Source organism: Astyanax mexicanus, chromosome 1 (genome assembly GCF_023375975.1).
Source record: "Astyanax mexicanus isolate ESR-SI-001 chromosome 1, AstMex3_surface, whole genome shotgun sequence".
In the NCBI taxonomy this organism is placed as follows: domain Eukaryota; kingdom Metazoa; phylum Chordata; class Actinopteri; order Characiformes; family Acestrorhamphidae; genus Astyanax; species Astyanax mexicanus.
Genome location: NC_064408.1, coordinates 43665936 through 43687500, shown reverse-complemented (window position 1 = coordinate 43687500; position 21565 = coordinate 43665936). Strand labels below are relative to the sequence as shown.

The 21565-nt window shown below is 36.6% G+C and overlaps 3 protein-coding genes across 4 annotated transcripts in view; 2 read left to right on the top strand and 1 right to left on the bottom strand.

Annotated features, from left to right (window-relative positions):
• Positions 1–21565, bottom strand: part of LOC111190048 (polyunsaturated fatty acid lipoxygenase ALOX15B-like) — a 153587-nt gene that overhangs the window by 57285 nt on the left and 74737 nt on the right. The window lies entirely within an intron of this gene.
• On the top strand, positions 3101–7947 carry LOC111197494 (tripartite motif-containing protein 16-like). Its single transcript, XM_049467211.1, has 6 exons — positions 3101–3852; positions 4163–4258; positions 4652–4885; positions 5863–6022; positions 6598–6657; positions 6794–7947. Exons 1-6 carry the CDS (start codon positions 3265–3267, stop codon positions 7324–7326), a joined length of 1671 nt encoding a protein of 556 aa, XP_049323168.1. The 5' UTR covers positions 3101–3264; the 3' UTR covers positions 7327–7947.
• LOC125782604 (tripartite motif-containing protein 16-like) overlaps positions 14088–21565 on the top strand; it is a 132413-nt gene continuing 124935 nt past the window's right edge. The window contains exons 1-6 of one of the 2 annotated variants that reach the window (XM_049467138.1): positions 14088–14678; positions 15083–15178; positions 15294–15527; positions 16493–16655; positions 17212–17271; positions 17409–17922. In XM_049467138.1, coding sequence (XP_049323095.1) covers positions 14088–14678; positions 15083–15178; positions 15294–15527; positions 16493–16655; positions 17212–17271; positions 17409–17922 — 1658 coding nt within the window. The remainder of the gene's footprint in view (positions 14679–15082; positions 15179–15293; positions 15528–16492; positions 16656–17211; positions 17272–17408; positions 17923–21565) is intronic. The other variant, XM_049467142.1, reaches the window with a different exon arrangement.

Below are 21565 nucleotides of genomic sequence, written 5' to 3'. Positions count from 1 at the left end.
TTTTTCTGCTTGCGACGCTAAACCAGCAGTGCCGACTTAGAAACGACTCCGGGCCAAAGTCGCTGGCTATCTGGGTTAGTAACGCGTTACTCTAATCTGACCCTTTTTTTCAGTAACGAGTAATCTAACGCGTTACTATTTCCAATCCAGTAATCAGATTAAAGTTACTTATTTAAGTCACTGTGCGTTACTCTCTCTCTCTCTCTCTCTCTCTCCACCTCATCTCCTCCACACACACACAGACACCGCTCCCTTACCCATTCCCCCTCCGCTCTTCCCCAATCACACGCGTCTCGCTTTCTCCCCTGTCTCTCTCTCTCGCGCTCGGCGTGTCTTTAGTTTCCGCCCGTTTTCGTTTTTCGCCAGTTCTCGGGTTTCGCCAGTATCTCTTTATAAAGGCGTTTTTTTTGCGGCCGCGTCCCAATTCACTAGCCAGGGCAGCGGTCTGCCACAAATTTCCGGTGCTTTAAATGAACACTGTCAGAATTAAATCCTTCTCAGTAGTTGGGTCCGGTATGGGTCTGTATTGGACAACGTCTGGGTCCGGACCCGGACCCCAGTCTGCAAATATGTGATCCCTGGTCTAGACCATATACACGGTTCTGTTTTATAAAACCACTCCTTGCTGCCCTGCAGAGAACAACAAGTTCAATATTCAGATTTACAGTGTTAAATATGTCAGGTCAAGAAAGACTTTCTTTATTTTATATATTTTTTATAAAAACAAGTATTTATGTTTAGTAAAATCAAGAAAGACCATATTAATTTTTTTATTAAAAAATATTTATGTGAAGTTAATTTTTTATTTTTATTTTTTTAGGAAATAGTTCAACTTAATAGAGATAAATTGTTGCTGTTAAAAATGCATTTTCAATAAAGGGAGTATTGGCAAAACTGGTTATAGTGTTTATGTTAAGGCGGCGCCGCAGTGGGAGGTGGTGTCTGCAGCTGCTGAAAGTAACTAATAAAGTAACTTGTAAAGTAACTTAGTTACTTTTAAAATCAAGTAATCCATAAAGTAACTAAGTTACTTTTTAAAGGAGTAATCAGTAATCGGATTACTTTTTCAAAGTAACTATACCATCACTGATGAACACTGCTTGATGTGATGTTACTGATGATAGCAGAAGAACACAGGTAATCCCATCAGTGGTTTAGAAAAAGAATTTCAAAGTTTGATTAATAATGAATCATAATAAAATATATTCCATGTTTTTACAGCAGCTATACTTCCAAACTAAAACCTGCAATCTCCTCCCAGCTACTGTATGTTTAAATACTAACCATACTGTAAAATAAATACATATTTTTGTTGTTATATATTTGTAATATTGTAAAAAATCAAATATGAAAAACACATCTGAGTTTATTTAAAAACAAGAGTGAACCTGTTTTCTGAACATGTATCTGGATCATAGCTGAAAGCAGACTGAACAGAAAGCTGTCTGGAGTTAACAGTGTAAAACTGATACCAAACTTTAATTGACTAACTAGAAATTTAAGGACTGTTATAATATAGAAATACATGCAGCAGAGAATGAGAAAATTTATATTCTACTGGATGTGGAAGAATGTGGTGCGGTATGATGGGAGCAGGGATAAACATTTATTTCTGAAATATAATTGAATATATCTTTCAGTTAAATGCTTGTCACCTTTACTTCTACTTATTAGATTTGAATATTGTTATGATTCCTCTTCTGTTCAGGAGTTGTGGAATCAATAATGTGTAACATATTTTAATAAAACTAGTAAAATCAGGTAAAAGAAACGAGGACAAGGTAAGAGAGCTTCATCTTCATTTAATCAAGTTTTTAAAAGAGTCACACATTATAAAACTTGCTGTTTTCTCAAAAAACCACACTGAGAGAATCCAACTGAACATCAACAAAGAAAAGAACAGAACAAAACATAACCCACTTCTGTTCTCTGAGTTACAGAATAACTAGATAGAGAATAACCAAACCAAAGCTAAACACACTAAACTTCCCTGGACAATAACTAAAACGGAAACTAAACACAGTAGAGTATAACACAAGTTAGAAACTGCAGGAAAAATACCTAAAAACAAAACACATCCCTAAAACAAAGAGTTAAAATCATTAAAACAAACTTGCAGGAAACATGCAGGTAAAATAGTTCTAATAGTATTTCTAACATAAGAGATTTAAAACCAAACTAAAAACACAGAACATGGTGTGAACACAGTCCTCTCTCTCTCTCTCTCTCTCTTAACTAACTGTCCCAAACATTAAGAAGAGAACTGTATTTAAACCTAAAGCTTTATTGAGCTTTATTGATCTTTCAAGAGCCCATCCCACTCCAGCAGAGTTTTATAAAAAACATTCTAACCCCTTTTTCTTCCCTCCCCTCTCTCTCTATCTTTCTCACATGTGCTGAGACGCCTGGCCGGCCGGTCTTCCTGGATGTGTCCGTCTGTGGGTCCAGCTTTCAGGAATCAGCCCTGTCCTTCTACTCATCAGAATTATTACACAACCCTTCTAACTCCTGCTTCTTGTTTCTCTTTCTTTCCTTTCTGTTTTCTCTATCTATCTCTTTTACATGTATGGAGATGCCCTGTTCCTGATGTTCCCAGCCTGGCTCTCCACAGCCCGCTGTGTTGTTCTCCGGCTCTGCAACCCTGCACTGATTAACATTAACACACTCAGTATCTGTTTTTGTATTAGCCATAGCTCTATAGTTTGTGCCCTATAGTTCTTATATTCATAAATTAGTACCTGTTATATTAGCCATAGTTCACATAAATTCTCTGTACTGTTTTGTTCTGTTATTTGTTTTTTGTTTGTTTGTACTGAGCGGGTCAACCCGAGTAGGATGGGTTCTTGGTTCCTTCCAAGGTTTCTTCCTCTTAAGGGAGTTTTTTGCCACTGTGTCACCATAAAATTGGCATCTCTGTGGTGCTGCTCATAAGAGGCGTGGACCTGTTTTTCCTGTAAAGCGGCTTTGTGACAACCTTTGTTGTAAAAAGCGCTATATAAATAAAATTGAATTGAATTGAACTATTATTGATCTATTCTTCTCATCATCAAACTGCTGACCTGAAGAAGGGATTAAAGCTTCATAGACCTAAACTCCTCCTCTTTTCTCTCTCTTTCTCTCCACCTCCTTCTGTCTGACTCTCCAGTAAACAGAGAACCAGGAAGACACTCCTACTCATTTCAGAGAAAACGAAACTCACTTACACACACACTCTCTCTCTCTCTCTCTCTCTCTCTCTCTCTCTCAGTCTGTGAGAGCAGGAAAATGGCAGAGGTCAGTATTTTAGACCAGGATCAGTTCAGCTGTTCAGTCTGTCTGGATCTACTGAAGGATCCAGTAGCTATTCCCTGTGGACACAGTTACTGTATGGTGTGTATTAATGGCTGCTGGGATCAGGAGGATCAGAGGGGGGTCTACAGCTGCCCCCAGTGCAGAGAGACGTTCAGTCCGAGGCCTGTTCTACGCAGAAACAACATGCTGGCTGAAGTGGTGGAGAAACTGAAGAAGACAGAAGTCCGAGCTGCTTCTCCTGCTCACTGTTACGCTGGAGCTGGAGATGTGGAGTGTGATTTCTGTACTGGGAGAAAACTCAAAGCCACCAAGTCCTGTTTGGTGTGTCTGGCTTCTTTCTGTGAGACTCATCTCCAACCTCACTATCAGTCTCCTGCCTTTAAGAAGCACAAGCTGGTCAAAGCCTCCAAACAGCTGCAGGAGAAGATCTGCTCTCAGCATGATAAACTGATCGAGATCTACTGTCGTACTGATCAACAGTTTATCTGTTATTTATGTACGATGGAGGAACACAAAGGTCACGATACAGTCTCAGCTAAAACAGAAAGAACACAGAAACAGGTAAGAAATTCAGTTTTATTTTAAATTGAATTAATTTCTAGTTCTGTAATATTCAGCATGTGCTCTTTACTGATTGTCTGATCAGGTAAAAGTAAATGAGTTCAGAGAAAGAAACATTGAGATTATATTTGATGTAAACTGGTGAGACTGGTTTAGTCAGCCAACACCCTTCTACCAGTCTTTCTTCAGCTTCACAACACAAACTACAGACAGTACCAGAGTCCATTACAGAAACAATAAACTTCAATCTTCTGATTAATAATTCACCTCCTCTCTCACACTTCATAAAGAGCTGACCTTGTTTCTCCAGAGTGAAGTGAAAGATATGCAGAAGAAATTCCAGCAGAGAATCCAGGAGAAACAGAAGAAGCTGCAGGAGGTGAAACAGGCTGTGAAAACTCTTAAGGTGAGAAGAGAACAGAGAACAGCTGGAGCAGCTGTTTCACATCACACTCAGTGTACAGACACACTGCCAATGAGAAGTAACTCATCTACAGTTAAAATGAAGAGTGTGGAGAAACAGCAACACTCAGATTTAATAACCTGTAGATCCCCTTCAGCAGCGTTCACCTTCCTGTTACATTACCCAACATCTCTTCAGATTAAGATCATGAACTGCAGCCCTTAAATTCTCCTGTTAACTGTAATGATACACATTTACATTCATTATTAATATGATCTATCAATAATCAAAAGATGTTCAGATCCTGATGCAGCAATACAGCCCCAAACCAGGATACTCCCTCCACCATGCTTTACAGTCAGTTTTTATAAATGTTTTGTGTTTTGTATAAAACAGCTCTCTGCACAGTCAGCAGTGGAGGACAGTGAGAGGATCTTTACTGAGCTGATCCGCTCCATTGAGAAAAAGCGCTCTGAGGTAACAGAGCTGATCAGAGATCAGGAGAAGACTGAACTGAGTGCAGCTGAAGAACTCCTGGAGCAGCTGGAGCAGGAGATCACTGATCTAAAGAGGAGAAACACTGAGCTGGAGCAGCTTTCACACACAGAGGATCACATCCACTTCCTCCAGGTAACAAACACTGATCTGATCTACAGAAACACCTGATCCTCAGAAACATTCTCACACTCCTCCTCATAACGTTTAATAATGAGATAATAAATATTTTATTTTAGTCTGTGTTTCTCAGTCCTTAAGTAGTAAAAGAGGGAATTTATCACTGCAGATGATGTTAATCTTTTTCTAAGAAACATTGAGAAGCTGAAAACCTCAGTGTGAAATCCAGTTCATTTTAATGGTGTTGGTCAACAGTCTTTAATTAGCAGATTTTACTGCATAATGTGCAAAAGAAACACAAGAAAATGAACTAAACCAACAGCATTTAATGATAAAGCTTAATTCTCATATTTTAGTTCAGTTATTCTCATCATTTTGAAGAACTGATACTATCAGCTGCTGTGAGAGACAATAATAAAGAAAAATGAAAGGAAGAATTCATTTTTATATTTTAAATTAACATCATTAATTATATTCTGTTAATGTGTTTCTGAGATTGACTGTACCTGATCATTTAAATATATTAAAGGTAAGAAACAGCAGAAACAGATAAATTAATATTTTACAGCTTCAATACAGAATCATTTCAGCAGAACTACTGCAGTGTTTATGAGGAAAATCACCCCAATGTTATAAAACCTCACATTCACTGGAGAGAAAGAGTGTAATATGCTGATACACGTTTAATAGAGCAAATGAACATCATGTTTCTAACAATGTAATAATTATGAATAACAGATGCTCAGTTATGACTCTGATTTTACCACATTTACTGACTATTTTATAAAAAATGGAAATACTCTTTTAAAGGATGATTTACAGCATGTTTTTACTGCTGATCCATTTTATTAAATAATGATCTATTATTTAGTAACAACAAGAAAACTGATCTTTATTTTACAGATTTCTACAAATTGTTACCACAGTATTACCACATTACTACCTATTGATTACAGATCTGTAAAGTAAAGCTCTATTTTCACTCTCTGTAGAGATTCCAGTCTGTGAGTGTCTCTTCTGGAGGTGAAGATTCACCCAGCATCACTGTCCATCATCATCTCTCATTTGATGGAGTGAGGAAATCTCTCTCTGATCTGAAAGAGCGACTGGAGGAATTCTGCAGGAAGGAATTCAGTAAAATCTCTCCACAGGGTAAGAGGAGGAGATCTGATCTGAAACACACTGAAGATCATGTGACCCTGATTAACATAAATCCACAATATTACTCAGAATAAATAGAAGATGATTTTAAGTAGTTTTGATGAATAAAATATTAAAATTACTCTAAATTTCTTTATTTTTAATCATATTATAAGAATCTCTTCAGGGCTTCTAAAGAGAGTCCAGAGCTTTTCTCCAATCAGCTCCCAGCTCACCTGCAGCAGCTATACAGTGTTATTAATGCTTTATTACAGGTGTTTAAAAACCATTAAACAAAAGTTACACAGAGACATTTTGTCTATTAGAAAAGCACAACTTCTGTGTGAGTCTCTTGAGAAACAATAAACTACATATAACAGATTTTATAATCATAAAATACAAATGTGAAAAAATATAAATGTAACAAATTTTGATCTTTTTTTTTCATTTTTCAGTAATTCCTTATGTACTATCTTTTTAAATATTTTTATAACCTGAAAGATGATTATATATCTGTAACTGTTTCTTTCTGAATAAAGAGTTTTCTTCATTCATTCTGTTGGATCATTTGGTTTCTGTTTCCACAGTTTCAGCAGTTCAGATGATTTTACCCTCAGAACCAAAGAACAGAGGAGACTTTCTACAGTGTAAGTAGAAATAAACACCTCAGTGATCTTTAAACACTGAATAAATATACAAGAAAGAACATTTTCAACTTTAATATCAATGTTTATTATGTGAAGAAGAAATAAATAAAAAACTTTTTTCTCTTTTATCCTTCAGATTTCTGTCGACTGACTCTGGATCCAAACACAGTAAATCAGTATCTCAGTCTGACTGAGAACAACAAAGTGGTGAAGGGCAGTGATAAAGTTCAGAGTTACTCTGATCATCCAGAGAGATTTAATTATTGGTGGCAGGTGTTGAGTAAGGAGAGTGTGAGTGGACGCTGTTACTGGGAGGTTGAGTGGAGCAGTATTGGGGGTTATGAACTGTACATATCAGTATCATATAAAGGGATCAGCAGGAAAGGACTGGGTAATGAATGCAGGTTAGGACACAATGATCAGTCCTGGAGTCTGCAGTGTTCTTCCTCTCTCTCTTTCTGTCACAACAACACTGAGACTAAGATCTCAGCTCCTCCATCCTCCAGAATAGGAGTGTATGTGGATCACAGTGCAGGAACTCTGTCCTTCTACAGCGTCTCTGATACAATGACCCTCCTACACACAGTCCACACCACATTCACTCAGCCCCTCTACGCTGGAGTCTGGTTTTATGATTCTGGATCTGTGAGATTTTGTGATCCACAATAAAGTGAAAGTAGTTCAGATGATACAGAAAAGAATTGTGTTAAGAATAGAAATGTGTGTTTATTCTGGGACACTGTAGGGGGGGTGTTAGAATGGGTTTATATGGAGGAGTTAGAGGTTATAGGTGTTATTTTGGTGGACTGGTGATTTTTGACTGGTGATGATTTTTAGTTGATTATTTAGTTGATCTGTAACTGAACACTTTCATTTGTGTGGTTTAGTTTCAGGTCAGGATCAGATCTGTGACTGGGTTTATGATCAGAGTCGGGTAATGAGTGAGTTAGACTGCAGATTAGATTTAGATCTGGATTTGAGTTGATTTCAGATTTAATTCAGTTAAACTGTGTTAATGTTTATCTCTGCACTTGGTTTATGTTCTGGTTTATGTCTCTTTAAATTTATTTTTATTTTCTTTATTGTCTTTAAAACACAATAAATCTTCAGAAACCAAAAAAATGTTGTCTAGAAAAAATTAGATACAAAAAAACAAGATACAAGGTTTTGTTCTGACAGTGATATAATGAAACAATTGAACTAAAGAGTCTGACAGTAAAAATCACAAACTCTTCGATTAGAAAATAAAATTTATATTTTATTTTTTAAGAATAAAAAAGTTTATGAGATAATTCATTTGTTTATATTTTATGTTTTTGGTTTTCTTGAGTTCTAGTTATTTACATTATTAATATTCATGTCTCTCCCTTCAGTCAGAAACTCCTATTTATCATCTGATCTGTTTTAATCATGTTAATGAATCTGATTTCTAGAATGATGTGTTTTCTTTGCATTATATTTATTTAGAATAAAAAGTGAAGATTAATCTAAACATGTGATTTTTACTCTCAGTAAGAGCAGATAGAAGCTGTTCAGTCTGATTACAGACTTTAATCCAGGAGAGACTCAGATTCAGGATCAGGCTGAGAGGGTTGAGAAATAAAAACTTTGTAATTTCATTTTTAAAAACATTCTTAAATTTTGTGCATTTTCATCATAAGTTACGTATTTCTGAAGTTCATTCTTAACATAAGAGGATTCTGATCCATTCATAATGACTTAGAAATGTCTTTTTGCACAGTTCTACAAAAAAACAGCAAAAATCACATTTATATATATTATATATATGTTTATTTTTAGAAAAAGTCACCATAACATAAACTACATCCAACGGCCAACAAAATAAAATTTGCTTGTGTTGTGTGGTCATGTGACCCTGTGAAGGTCTTTAGTTCAGTTGTAAGCATTAATGTATGTAGTTTAACAGTTTTATATTTAAATCCCTGGTTTAACACCAGATAATCAGAGACAGACATTTTTAAATATTATTAACACAATAAACCCACTGTGTAAATAGATGCTACTTTTATTATATTAGATTATATTTTATTCTAACAATGTTATGAATTAATACTAATACTAATAATTTGAACATTTACATGTACTGTTAGATATTAAGGTTAAAAATATTTTAATCTTATCTTTGTTGTGTTATAGATATTTTATATTCACATGAATAATTTATCTTGATTGACGTGTATTATATTATCAGACATATTAAATTATTAAATTTATGAAATGCATTTTTATAGGCTTTATAAGCACTATATATTTTAGTTTTTATAATAAACACAGATGTTTATAATAAATATTTCTCTTGTGAAACTTTTCTGGTATAGTAATGAGAAAATGTATGTAAATGGTTCAGATTTTAACTGGTGGTGTTTTTCTAGTGCAGTGGAATCAGGTGGAGTCAGTGAAGAAGTGTTTAACTCTGATTTCTAACTTTAGAGACTAAGAAGTTTTTGGGAAACAGGCGTAACCAAGGGCGTAGGAGCGGGTTTGATATTGGGGGGGACACATTTGCTAATATGAACCAAAGCCCACCCTATAGTTTCATTTGCGGAATTACTTTTAATCCTAAATAATCATTTTTTTCTGTTTTCTGTATTTATTATTAGTTACATCCAAATAAAGGTAATTTTACAACCTAAACATGTTACCCCACATTTACTGTTGCTAGAAAAAAATATACATGAAAGGTCTGAATTATATACATAGCACAAAAACTGATCAGTTATCACCTAATATTTAAAATAATATAACAGATTTGATTATTATTAATATTAATTATGTATTGTATGTTGTATATTTACATTTTCTCCAAACTGACTAGCATTGTGTCCCGCACTTTTAATTGTTTCTACTGAAAGCACTTCTTATGATGGTGTCCCTTTATGAAAAAGAATGTAACTTTACGTTTCATAGGGATTTTTGTCAGAAGTTAATATAAACGTTAGACGTCAGGACATGTGTTCTTACTGTAAACTACAAATGAACAGAAGTCAGATTAGATCAGTGTTTCTTAACCCTGTTCTTACATATTCTACTGCATACTCCCACTGTTCTGCATATTGTAGAGCTTCCTCTGCTTTACATGCACATAATAAAGTAAGTGATGGTATGATGTGTCTAATACACTGCTGGACATACACAATGATTGATTTATGATCCATAGGGGGCTAAGAGATTTTAACAGGTAAACTCAGTAAAGGACTGTTTATTAGCTAATCAGTTGGATCTGGTGGAAAACAATATTAAGGGCAGTGATCAGGGTTAAGAAACTGCTTTAAACTACCAACATTACCCAGTGTTGAACTAAATTCTGTCTATCCCCTACATCCAGCTTCTAGCTGACTAGTTATCTAAATGAATGAAAATGAAATAGTTATTAGCTAGTCAGGTACAGGGTAAGCTGAACATTATATAGTTTTGTTTTTCTTGAAATAAGCTAATTCCAAAGTTAAGCTAACTGACTGTCACAGGCTGTATTTTATTAAGCGCAGAGTTGGTATGTTTTGATTAGTGCATTTTTAACCAGCTATCAGAAACATAGCAGTTTACATGGTTTACATGGTTAGCCTACCATTACCTTTCTGTTAGAAAAATCGCTGTATATTCATACCTGGTTTAAAATCATCTTCTGCATCCCGATCACGCTGCTTAATCTCACAGTGGGGGAGAGGCTCGCCCCCACCACTCTCCTGCGCACGCCGCAAAACCAGCAAGCTGATTGGCTGGTTCTATTGAGAGGCGGAACTTAATTCCTGAACCGGCTTCATGATTGGCGTTAAGAGATTTCCCATTTACTCAGCGGTCACCTGTCTCCTTATTAATAGTGCAGCTGATCTGAGCGAAACCATTTTATTTTTGGGGGAGACAAATCCACCTTTTTCTAATATTGGGTGGGACATCAAATAAAAGTCAAAGTAAAAATAAAAAATATATTTATGTATTATTTGTTTTAAATCCTCCTTCACAAACTGCCCATGACATCATTCTATAAAAGCATAAAGCAGCTCAGTTACTGGATTCACCAATCACAGCTCACTAATATCCAACACGTAAACAATCAAGTTACAGATTGAACTCTTTAAGCTGAAGTTGATCATTTACAGTAACGTGTAACACTTGATAACACTGTTTTGTAGTTGATAGAAAACACAGAGACTGAACAGGAACTAATGACTAGTGCTGCACTGTGCAACGTTTTACATTTAATTAATGTGTTTTAAACGGTTTTAGATGATTAAATGGGTCATTAAAAGGTGAATGAAGGTTCTCTTGGTCCTCCATGTGGTCTGTAGGGGTTAAAAACACTCTTGTGAGTTCAGGTGTCCTCGACCCGCACCCATCAGTTCAGAAGTCTTCACTTGAATTATCACCAGTGAAAAGTTAAGGAGTCCTGCTGCTTCTGTTCAGCAGGAGAGTAAACTCCAGCTCAGGATCTGTAGATCAGCATCCTGCTAATCACTGTCCTACAATCAGATGAACTCTTTACTCTGAGGAGAAGATTTACTTATCTCTGTCTGTCTGTCGGGTCAGTGATCTGTACAGGATCTTCACTCCACATTCTAATGCTTCTGAATTTACAGTAAGATAAATATGAGGTATTTTACTGTTCATTTAAACACAAAACAGCTGCGTTTCTCTTCTCTCCTTTTCTCTCTCTCTCATCTCTGATCAGTCTTCTCCTCCTCCCACAGACACAGCACCAATCTACAGGTAACTTCTAGTCTAACAATGACTCACAGCTATCTATAACCAATCAAAAACAAAGTTTTAAATGTTATAAAGCCTGATATTCAACATCTGAATATTTTTATAAGATTTTAGGATTTTAAGATTTAAAATATACATTATATTAAATTATTTAAAACATGTAAAATTAAAATAAAAATACTAATATTTTTATTAAAATACCATTTTTTCCTAAAAATTTAGCCCCTCTAAAACACATCTAAGTTAGGCCCATTTCAACAAGGCAGGCAAACCAATCAAATGCCTATTGCCCCGAGCTGATCTGGTGCCCCCAGACAATGATTGGTTATGAATTAAATACAATGAGAAACTGTTTGATCACCCCTTTAAATTCTGTTACTGTCATTGCAGGAAATTACAACACTGTTATTAGAATCACACTAGTTACTGACAGTAGCCAATCAGGTTCATGATTCCTGCAGCCGGCAAAATATGAAACTAAACATAAAAGTTATCCATCAGAAAGACAGAAAAAGATAGTAGAAAAAAGAACAAGAAGAAAAGAAAAAAGACGGCATTAAGTGATGATTTACACTGGATAAATTAGATTTACATGTTTTGTACATATAGTGTAATTTAGCAGCAGGTAGACTAGCAACAATATATACAGGTAATGTTTATATTAGCTACCTGCCTGAGAGTCAGTTAAAGAAACAAACTAGAACAATTAGTGCAGCTTTTCTTCAATCGGGCTGATAATATGATAATATGACTAAACCCTGTAATATCTTATATTAACATGATAAGAAAACACAGATCTGTTCTGTTTTCACTTTTATCATATTTAATGAATCACAATAGTTTAATGTTCTTTTTAATCAGTTTTGAATATTCTACCGTGATAATCTATCTACTAAATTGAGGGAAGAAAATAACCTACGATAATTCTGTGCATCATATAATCAGACTGTTAGATTCATGTCTAGTAGTGATCATGCTCACCAGCTGTTCACTGTCTTTAAAGTATCAGGAGAGTCTGTCTAATTCTCAAACAGCAGAATTCTTAAATCTGCTATTTTACACCACGAGTAGTAAATCTGTGTGCTAAACAATCACTAGCATGGGGTGTTTTTAAGCAGCTAAATATTAAAATCAGAATAAAATATGGTAAAGTTAACTCTCACCATATCTGTTCTTTTCCCCTCAAGGTGCTTTGCTTAAATTTCTAATCCTTCTTCCTAAGCATGCCTCCACTGATAAGGGTAGAGTGAATTTTTCTGACTGATAATAGTGATAATAGCTGTTAATAGTGAGCTCTTCCAGTATGATAATATTGTTTTAGACGTAGGGTTTTTTGCTGTGGTTCAGGGGTGTCAGTGGGTGTGGTCCATCAGCTGATGTCTAGAACAAACTCTCCACTTTCAGCTCAAACCTGCAGTTAAAAACCGCACTCAGCTGGTGGAGTGCTGCTTCTGGAGTGAACAGTCGTAATGGTGCTGGTGAACGACTGAGACAGAGGAGTTGTTGATTTTGTGAACACACACAAGAGCGAGTGTTGTGCTCAATTATGATATACATCATTATCAGGATATGAAATGGCTGATATCTGAATATACATTTTTATTAATATTGTACAGCTCTATCTAGAACTAGTGAAATCTTCACCTCTGTCATTTTTGTTCATAATGAATTTAGAAACCCGTTCCACATTCTGAGACCAGTCCGTCTGAGACCAGTTCAGAATGTGTTAAAATAATCACAACTGACTGGTTTGAACTGAGATGTAAAACTGTGGATCAGAGAGAAAAGGTGTTTTTTGTTCCAAACATTATGGGATGTACTGTATTTAAAACCTAGAGACTTACTGATCTACACATTCTTCCCATCACTGAACTGCTGTCCTGAAGGATGAACACCATGATTCCATGATTCCTCAAACCCTGATAAATAAACTCTCCTCACTTGGACTGAGCTCTTCCCTCTGAAACTGGGTCCTAGACTTCCTGAGCAACAGGCCGCAGTCTGTGAGGATTCTCAACATCTCCTCCCCCACAATAATCCTCAGCACTGGCTCCCCTCAGGGCTGTGTGTTGAGCCCCCTCCTGTTCACACTGCTCACATATGACTGCTCACCTCTCCATCCAGGCTGTCATATTGTGAAGTTTGAGGACGACACGGCAGTGGTTGGATGCATCACGAACAGAGATGAGTCCAGCTACAGGCAGGAGGTGGAACACCTGGAGGTTTGGTGCAGAGAGAACAACCTCTGCATCAATGTAAAGAAGATGAAGGAGATGATTGTGGACTTCAGAAGGAGCCAGCATGCCCACCTCCTCCTGCACATTGGAGGATCTGCGGAGGAAGTGGTCAACAGCTACAGGTGCTTGGGTGTAGGATGCTCCATCCTAAATTTTATTTAGTCTTTTTGCTCTTTGGGTGTAAACTGGACCATGGGAATATACCTCATGTACCACATGATGTGAAATGACAATAAAATCTCCTTGAATCCATGAATCCTTGAATTATAAAACCATAGACAGTACCTATCTCCTCCTCTGTTATTCATTCTCTTCCTCTTTTCTCTCTCTATCTACTTCACTCTGTCTTACTCTTCAGTAAACAGAGAACCGGGAAGACACTCCTACTCAATTCAGAGAAAACAAAAGTCTCTCTGTCTCTCTCTCTCTCTCTCTCTCTCTCTGTTTCTCTCAGTCTGTGAGAGCAGGAAAATGGCGGAGTCCAGTATTTCTGTAGATCAGAATCAGTTCAGCTGTTCAGTCTGTCTGGATCTACTGAAGAATCCAGTAACTATTCCCTGTGGACACAGTTACTGTATGGTGTGTATTAATGGCTGCTGGGATCAGGAGGATCACAGGGGGGTCTACAGCTGCCCCCAGTGCAGAGAGACGTTCACTCCGAGGCCTGTTCTACGCAGAAACAACATGCTGGCTGAAGTGGTGGAGAAACTGAAGAAGACAGAAGTCCGAGCTGCTTCTCCTGCTCACTGTTACGCTGGAGCTGGAGATGTGGAGTGTGATTTCTGTACTGGGAGGAAACGTAAAGCTACGTTGTCCTGTCTGACGTGTCAGGCCTCTTACTGTAAGACTCATCTACAACCTCACTATGAAGTTCCTGCATTAAAAAAGCACAAGATGATCACAGTCTCCAAACAGCTGCAGGAGAAGATCTGCTCTCAGCATGATAAACTGATGGAGATCTACTGTCGTACTGATCAGAGCTGCATCTGTTATTTGTGTACGATGGATGAACACAAAGGTCATGATTCAGTTGCAGCTTCAGCTGAAAGAATAAAAAAACAGGTGAGAGTTTAGTTTGAAATATTATTGTAAAGGGAAGTAGAGTAAGAGTAGAACTGTTAAAGTGGTAAGAATGTGTTTGTTAAACTTAGATATCATCCCGACTGCTGGTCTGAATCAGAACCCTGATGTTAATCACAAGATATGCTCCTCATGATCCCTAATTTCTACAAACTAGTGAATATAGTCTACATAATAAGACTCTGAGAGCAGGGCTCGAGACTTTAACAGGCAGAATCACAGGAAATGATGTAACATAACAGAGGTCATATTTTCTGCAGCTTTTTCTAATTCTTTTTTTTTCTACACCATGAAAATCTCTGATTATCATACACAGTCCTAAAGCTCTCAGACTACACGCCCAACACCCATTCATAAACACTGAAATGTAGTTTATTTACTTACAGCCACAACTAAAGAACATGCTGACAGATTTCCAGCAGAGAATCCAGAGGAAAGAGAAGAAGCTGCAGGAGGTGAAACAGGCTGTGGAAAGTCTTAAAGTGAGTGTTAAGCAGAGATCAGCTGGAGCAGCTGTTTAACTCCTCATTTAGACTCTCCTCCACTCACAACCATGGAGTGATAGATGAACTGAGTCTTCTGTGTTTGTTCTAACAGCTCTCTGCACAGTCAGCAGTGGAGGACAGTGAGAGGATCTTTACTGAGCTGATCCGCTCCATTGAGAAAAAGCGCTCTGAGGTAACAGAGCTGATCAGAGATCAGGAGAAGACTGAACTGAGTGCAGCTGAAGAACTCCTGGAGCAGCTGGAGCAGGAGATCACTGATCTAAAGAGGAGAAACACTGAGCTGGAGCAGCTTTCACACACAGAGGATCACATCCACTTCCTCCAGGTAACAAACACTGATCTGATCTACAGAAACACCTGATCCTCAGAAACATTCTCACACTCCTCCTCATAAAGTTTAATAATGAGATAATAAATATTTTATTTTAGTCTGTGTTTCTCAGTCCTTAAGTAGTAAAAGAGGGAATTTATTACTGCAAATTATTATCTTCTTTTTCTTCTATTTCTAAGAAACATTGAGAAGAACTTCAGTGTGAAATCAGCGTCTTCAAGAGTCTTCAATCAGCAGATTTTACTGCATAATGTGCAAAAGAAAGACAAGAAAATCAACCAAACCAACAGCATTTAATGATAAAGCTTAATTCTCATATTTTAGTTCAGTTATTCTCATCATTTTGAAGAACTGATACTATCAGCTGCTGAGAGAGACAATAATAAAGAAACATGAAAGAAAGAAGTTATTTTTATATTGTAAATTATCATCATTAATTATATCCTCTTAATGTGTTTGTGAGATTTACTGTACCTGATCATTTAAAGATATTAAAGGTAAGAAACAGCAGAAACAGGTAAATTAATATTTTACAGCTTCAATACAGAATCATTTCAGCAGAACTGCTGCAGTGTTTATGAGGAAAATCACCCCAATGTTATAAAACCTCACATTCACTGGAGAGAAAGAGTGTAATATGCTGATACACGTTTAATAGAGCAAATGAACATCATGTTTCTAACAATGTAATAATTATGAATAACAGATGCTCAGTTATGACTCAAATTTACCATATTTACTGACTATTTTATAAAAAATGGAAATACTCTTTTAAAGGATGATTTACAGCATGTTTTTACTGTCGATCCATTTTATTAAATAATAAACTATTATTTAGTAACAACAAGAAAACTGATCTTTATTTTACAGATTTCTATAAATTGTTACCACAGTATTACCTCATTACTACCTATTGATTACAGATCTGTAAAGTAAAGCTCTATTTTCACTCTCTGTAGAGATTCCAGTCTGTGAGTGTCTCTTCTGGAGGTGAAGATTCATCCAGCATCACTGTCCATCATCATCATCTCTCATTTGATGGAGTGAGGAAATCTCTCTCTGATCTGAAAGAGCGGCTGGAGGAATTCTGCAGGAAGGAATTCAGTAAAATCTCTCCACAGGGTAAGAGGAGGAGATCTGATCTGAAACACACTGAAGATCATGTGACCCTGATTAACATAAATCCACAATATTACTCAGAATGAATAGAAGATGAATTTATGTAGTTTTGATGGATAAAATATTAAAATTACTCTAAATTTCTTTATTTTTAATCATTTAATAAGAATCTCTTCAGGGCTTCTATAGAGAGTCCAGAGCTTTTCTCCAATCAGCTTCCAGCTCACCTGCAGCAGCTATACAGTGTTATTAATGCTTTATTACAGGTGTTTAAAAACCACTAACAAAAGTTACACAGAGACATTTTGTCTATTAGAAAAGCACAACTTCTGTCTGAGTCTCTTGAGGAACAATAAACTGCATATAACAGATTTTATAATCATAAAATACAAATATGAAAAAATATAAATGTAACAAATTCAGATATTTTTTTTTTTACATACAATCTTTAAAATATTTTTATAACCTGAAAGATGATTATATATCTGTAACTGTTTCTTTCTGAATAAAGAGTTTTCTTCATTTATTCTGTTGGATCATTTGGTTTCTGTTTCCACAGTTTCAGCAGTTCAGATGATTTTACCCTCAGAACCAAAGACCAGAGGAGACTTTCTACAGTGTAAGTAGAAATAAAAACCTCAGTGATCTTTAAACACTGAATAAATATACAAGAAAGAACATTTTCAACTTTAATATCAATGTTTATTATGTAAAGAAGAAGTAAATAAAAAACTTTTTTTCTCTTTTATTCCCCAGATTTCTGTCGACTGACTCTGGATCCAAACACAGTAAATCAGTATCTCAGTCTGTCTGAGAACAACAGAGTGGTGAAGAGCAGTGATAAAGTTCAGAGTTACTCTGATCATCCAGAGAGATTTGACAGTTATTGTCAGGTGTTGAGTAAGGAGAGTGTGAGTGGACGCTGTTACTGGGAGGTTGAGTGGAGCAGTACTGCGGGATATGTGTACATATCAGTATCATATAAAGGGATCAGCAGGAAAGGACAGAATAAAGAGTGTTTGTTTGGACACAATGATCAGTCCTGGAGTCTGCAGTGTTCTCCCTCTCTCTCTTTCTGGTACAACAACACTGAGACTAAGATCTCAGCTCCTCCATCCTCCAGAATAGGAGTGTATGTGGATCACAGTGCAGGAACTCTGTCCTTCTACAGCGTCTCTGATACAATGACCCTCCTACACACAGTCCACACCACATTCACTCAGCCCCTCTACGCTGGAGTCTGGATTAATTATTATGAATCATCTGTTAGGTTTTGTGATCCACAATAAAGTGAAAGTAGTTCAGATGATTCAGAAAAGAATTGTGTTAAGAATAGAAATGTGTGTTTATTCTGGGACACTGTAGGGGGGAGGGGTTGTTTTGGGGGGGGTTAGAATGGGTTTATATGGAGGAGTTAGAGGTTATAGGTGTTATTTTGGTGGACTGGTGATTTTTGACTGGTGATGATTTTTAGTTGATTATTTAGTTGATCTGTAACTGAACACTTTCATTTGTGTGGTTTAGTTTCAGGTCAGGATCAGATCTGTGACTGGGTTTATGATCAGAGTCGGGTAATGAGTGAGTTAGACTGCAGATTAGATTTAGATCTGGATTTGAGTTGATTTCAGATTTAATTCAGTTAAACTGTGTTAATGTTTATCTCTGCACTTGTTTTATGTTCTGGGTGGTGGGGGTTTCTTACCTGTGAGATACACTGTAGTCTGAGCTGTGTGTGAGAGTGTGTGTGCTTTTTGTCTCTTTAAATTATATTATATTATATTAAAATATTTTTTTTCTTTATTGACTCTCTTTTAAACACAATACATCTTCATAACCAAAAAATGTTATCTAGAAAAAAAATTATACAAAACAACAAGATACAAGATTTTGTTGAGTCTGACAGTAAAAATCACAAACTCGTCGATTATAAAATAAATTGATATTTTATTTTATATTAATAAAAAAGTTTATTAGATGATTCACTTGTTTATTTTTTATGTTTTTTGGTTTTGTTGAGTTCTAGTGATTATTTTTTTGTGATTAACTTTTTATTGAATTTTAAAGCAGTATAATAACATTATACAAAGCACATTAAAAGAAAAAGAAACAACAAATATACATAACAAAAATTCTGACTAAACAATAGAAAAGGAAAAAATTTAATAAAATTCAAGGGGGGAGAGGAAGACAAATGAGGCTGTATGTCAGATAGGGGTAAAAAAGAGGCATAAAGAAAAATATGCATGTATTGTAAACACAGGAAGGCTGAGGCATGGCTATTATTTAAGTATCATTAATATACTGAAGAAATTTATCCCATTTCGTATAGTACTGTTTCATTCTGCCCATCAAAAAAAAGAGATACACTCATATGCGGCCACCCTAGTAAGCAGATCATGCCAGGATCATTTTTAAGGTTGGCCTTATACAGCCTGGTAGGCATCCAATACATTCTATTCATTATTTTAAATTGAATTCATCTAGTACGAATATCACGTGACATTCCCTTAGATTTACGCAAAATGCTGACCCATTCATTCTCTTCCATTGTAACAGCTAAGTCCTCCCATAAAGTTTTAAGGGAACTTGAGGAGCTGTAGTTCTGTAATAGCATTAGGTAATAGCGTGATGCCTCATGACCCTGACCATATAATGAAATGAGTGAGGAGGGGGTACTTGTGTCCGAAGGAGCTTCGTGATTTTGTTGATCTCATCAAACTACTTATTTGCATATATTGCCAATATTGTTTTGGATGCAACCCAAATTCTGCCTGTAACTCGCTGAAGGGTGTAAGGTCCTGTTCTTTGTAGAGGTCACCAAGCTGCAGAATACCCCTCCGGGCCCATTCAGCCCAATAAAAAGGGCATTTGCCAATGCGCAGAGAGGGATCCATATTTACCTTTACAATATCTGACAGATTAGGTGGAAAGCGAACCCCGAGATATACAATACCTTGCTTCGGCCACTTAAAGTCACCTAGTTAAAATAAGGCTTTAGGACAGTATGCTGTTAGGGAAAGCGCCTCACACTTGGACCCATTCATTTTGTATCCAGAGAGTTTAGAATAAGAATTTAAAATTGTCATTAGAGCAGGAATGGACGTCTGTGGGTTGCTAATGAAGGTCAAGGCGTCATCTGCATAAAGCATCAATTTATTTGATATGGGTCCAATGTGTATACCAGGGAAATTGGCGTCTGCACGTATAGCTGCAGCTAGCAGTTCTAGTGCAAGAGCAAAAATGGCTGGGGAAGCAGGGTCTCCCTGGCAAGTTCCTCTATGTAGTTTAAAGTACGAAGAGATCCATTTGATACTACCGCTGCCGTGGGTTCCTTAGAAATTAAACTCAACAGACTAAGGAATGTTCCACCAAATCCCATGTGTTCAAGGACTTGGAATAAATATTCCCACTCGACCCGGTCAAATGCTTTCTCAGCATCGAGGGACAAGGCCGCAGTGGGAGCTACGTCATCCCTGACAGACCACATTATATCTATCAGACGCTGTATGTTATCTGTAGAGTGACGATTACATAAACCCCACTTGTACGGGATGGACCAAGGAAGGCACAACCTTATTTAGTCTATTAGCTAGAATTTTTGGGAAAATACGACTATCGTAGTTAGTCAAGGAGATGGGTCTATAACTACGACAGTCTGTGGGTTCTTCAGTATAAGAGTAATTAAAGCTTGAAAAAGTGTTGGGGGAAGGGATCCCCATTCGAGAGTCCGAACGGAGCAAGTTCGAGTGCAAAGTGCTTATAGAATTCAGCTGTGAATCCATCAGGACTGGGAGCCTTGCCTGTGGGCAATGTTTGAATGATGTCCAAAATTTCCTCTGTTGTTATTTGGGTATCTAACATATATTTTTGTTCATCAGACAATGTTGGAAGATCTAAAGCATGAAGAAACTAAATCTAAATTTCTGCCTTGCCAGCTTCTATTTCCGATTTATAGAGGTTCTCATAAAATTTTCTGAAAGTATCATTTATGTCAATAGCATTACAGCCGAAATAGTACAATGCATCTCTTGTTGCTTGATGTAATTAGCTAACATACGAGCGGCCTTGTCACCTTCTTCCAAAAAACGTGACGTGCGCTGAACAGTGAAAATTCTACTTTTTGAGACAATAATGTATTATATTTATATTTAAGCTGTGAAAGTCTACGCAGGTTCTCCTCAGACATTTTAGTTTTTAAACTGTTCTCGGCCCTCTTCACCTCCCCCTCAAGGTCAAGAAGCTCTGCAGCCTTTACTTTCTTTTTAAAAGAGCCATATTTACTTATAAAACCCCTAAGGAACGCATTTAATGCCTCCCAGGCCACTCCTGGAGATGGGGCTGATGGAATATTGGTCTCCTTAAACAATATAATCTGTTCTTGTAATAGTAACTTAAAATGTTCATCCTGAAGTAAACTGGAATTTAAGTGCCAGAGTTGTGATTTACCTCTGTGGCCCATTAGCATTACATTAAGGGTTACATAGGCGTGCACACATAGACAACAACTCTGCCCTTTATTAACCAAAGTGCCCTTTTGAAACTTCGTTTTTTTTTGTTTAAATATTATTATTATTATTATTATTATTATTGTTTTTATTATTATTAGGATTTTACTGAAGCCGTGCTGAAATGTTCTGTTGAAAACCTGTGCGATTAAAAACGAGTGAAAACAGAATGCCCTGAAATCAGCTCACACACACGACACCGCTCTCTTCCTCTGTCACGTGACTCCGCGCGGTCTCCCAAGCATAGGCCAATCACGAAGCCGGTTCAGGAAGAAAGTCCTGCCTCTTAATAGAAACAGCCAATCAACTGAAGGGTTACCTCTGCATGATCTGATACTAAAATAGACACTATGTCACATGGGGTTGTAGATGAAATGAGAGAATGAGATATCAAGAAATAATCTATCC

Bases quoted from the DNA above. Each gene is read 5' to 3' on its own strand.
- LOC111197494 (XM_049467211.1), top strand. From the start codon at position 3,265: ATGGCAGAGGTCAGTATTTTAGACCAGGATCAGTTCAGCTGTTCAGTC. The intron at 3,853-4,162 runs GTAAGAAATTCA...TTGTTTCTCCAG, and splicing joins CAGAAAGAACACAGAAACAG to AGTGAAGTGAAAGATATGCA. The intron at 6,023-6,597 runs GTAAGAGGAGGA...CTGTTTCCACAG, and splicing joins CAGTAAAATCTCTCCACAGG to TTTCAGCAGTTCAGATGATT.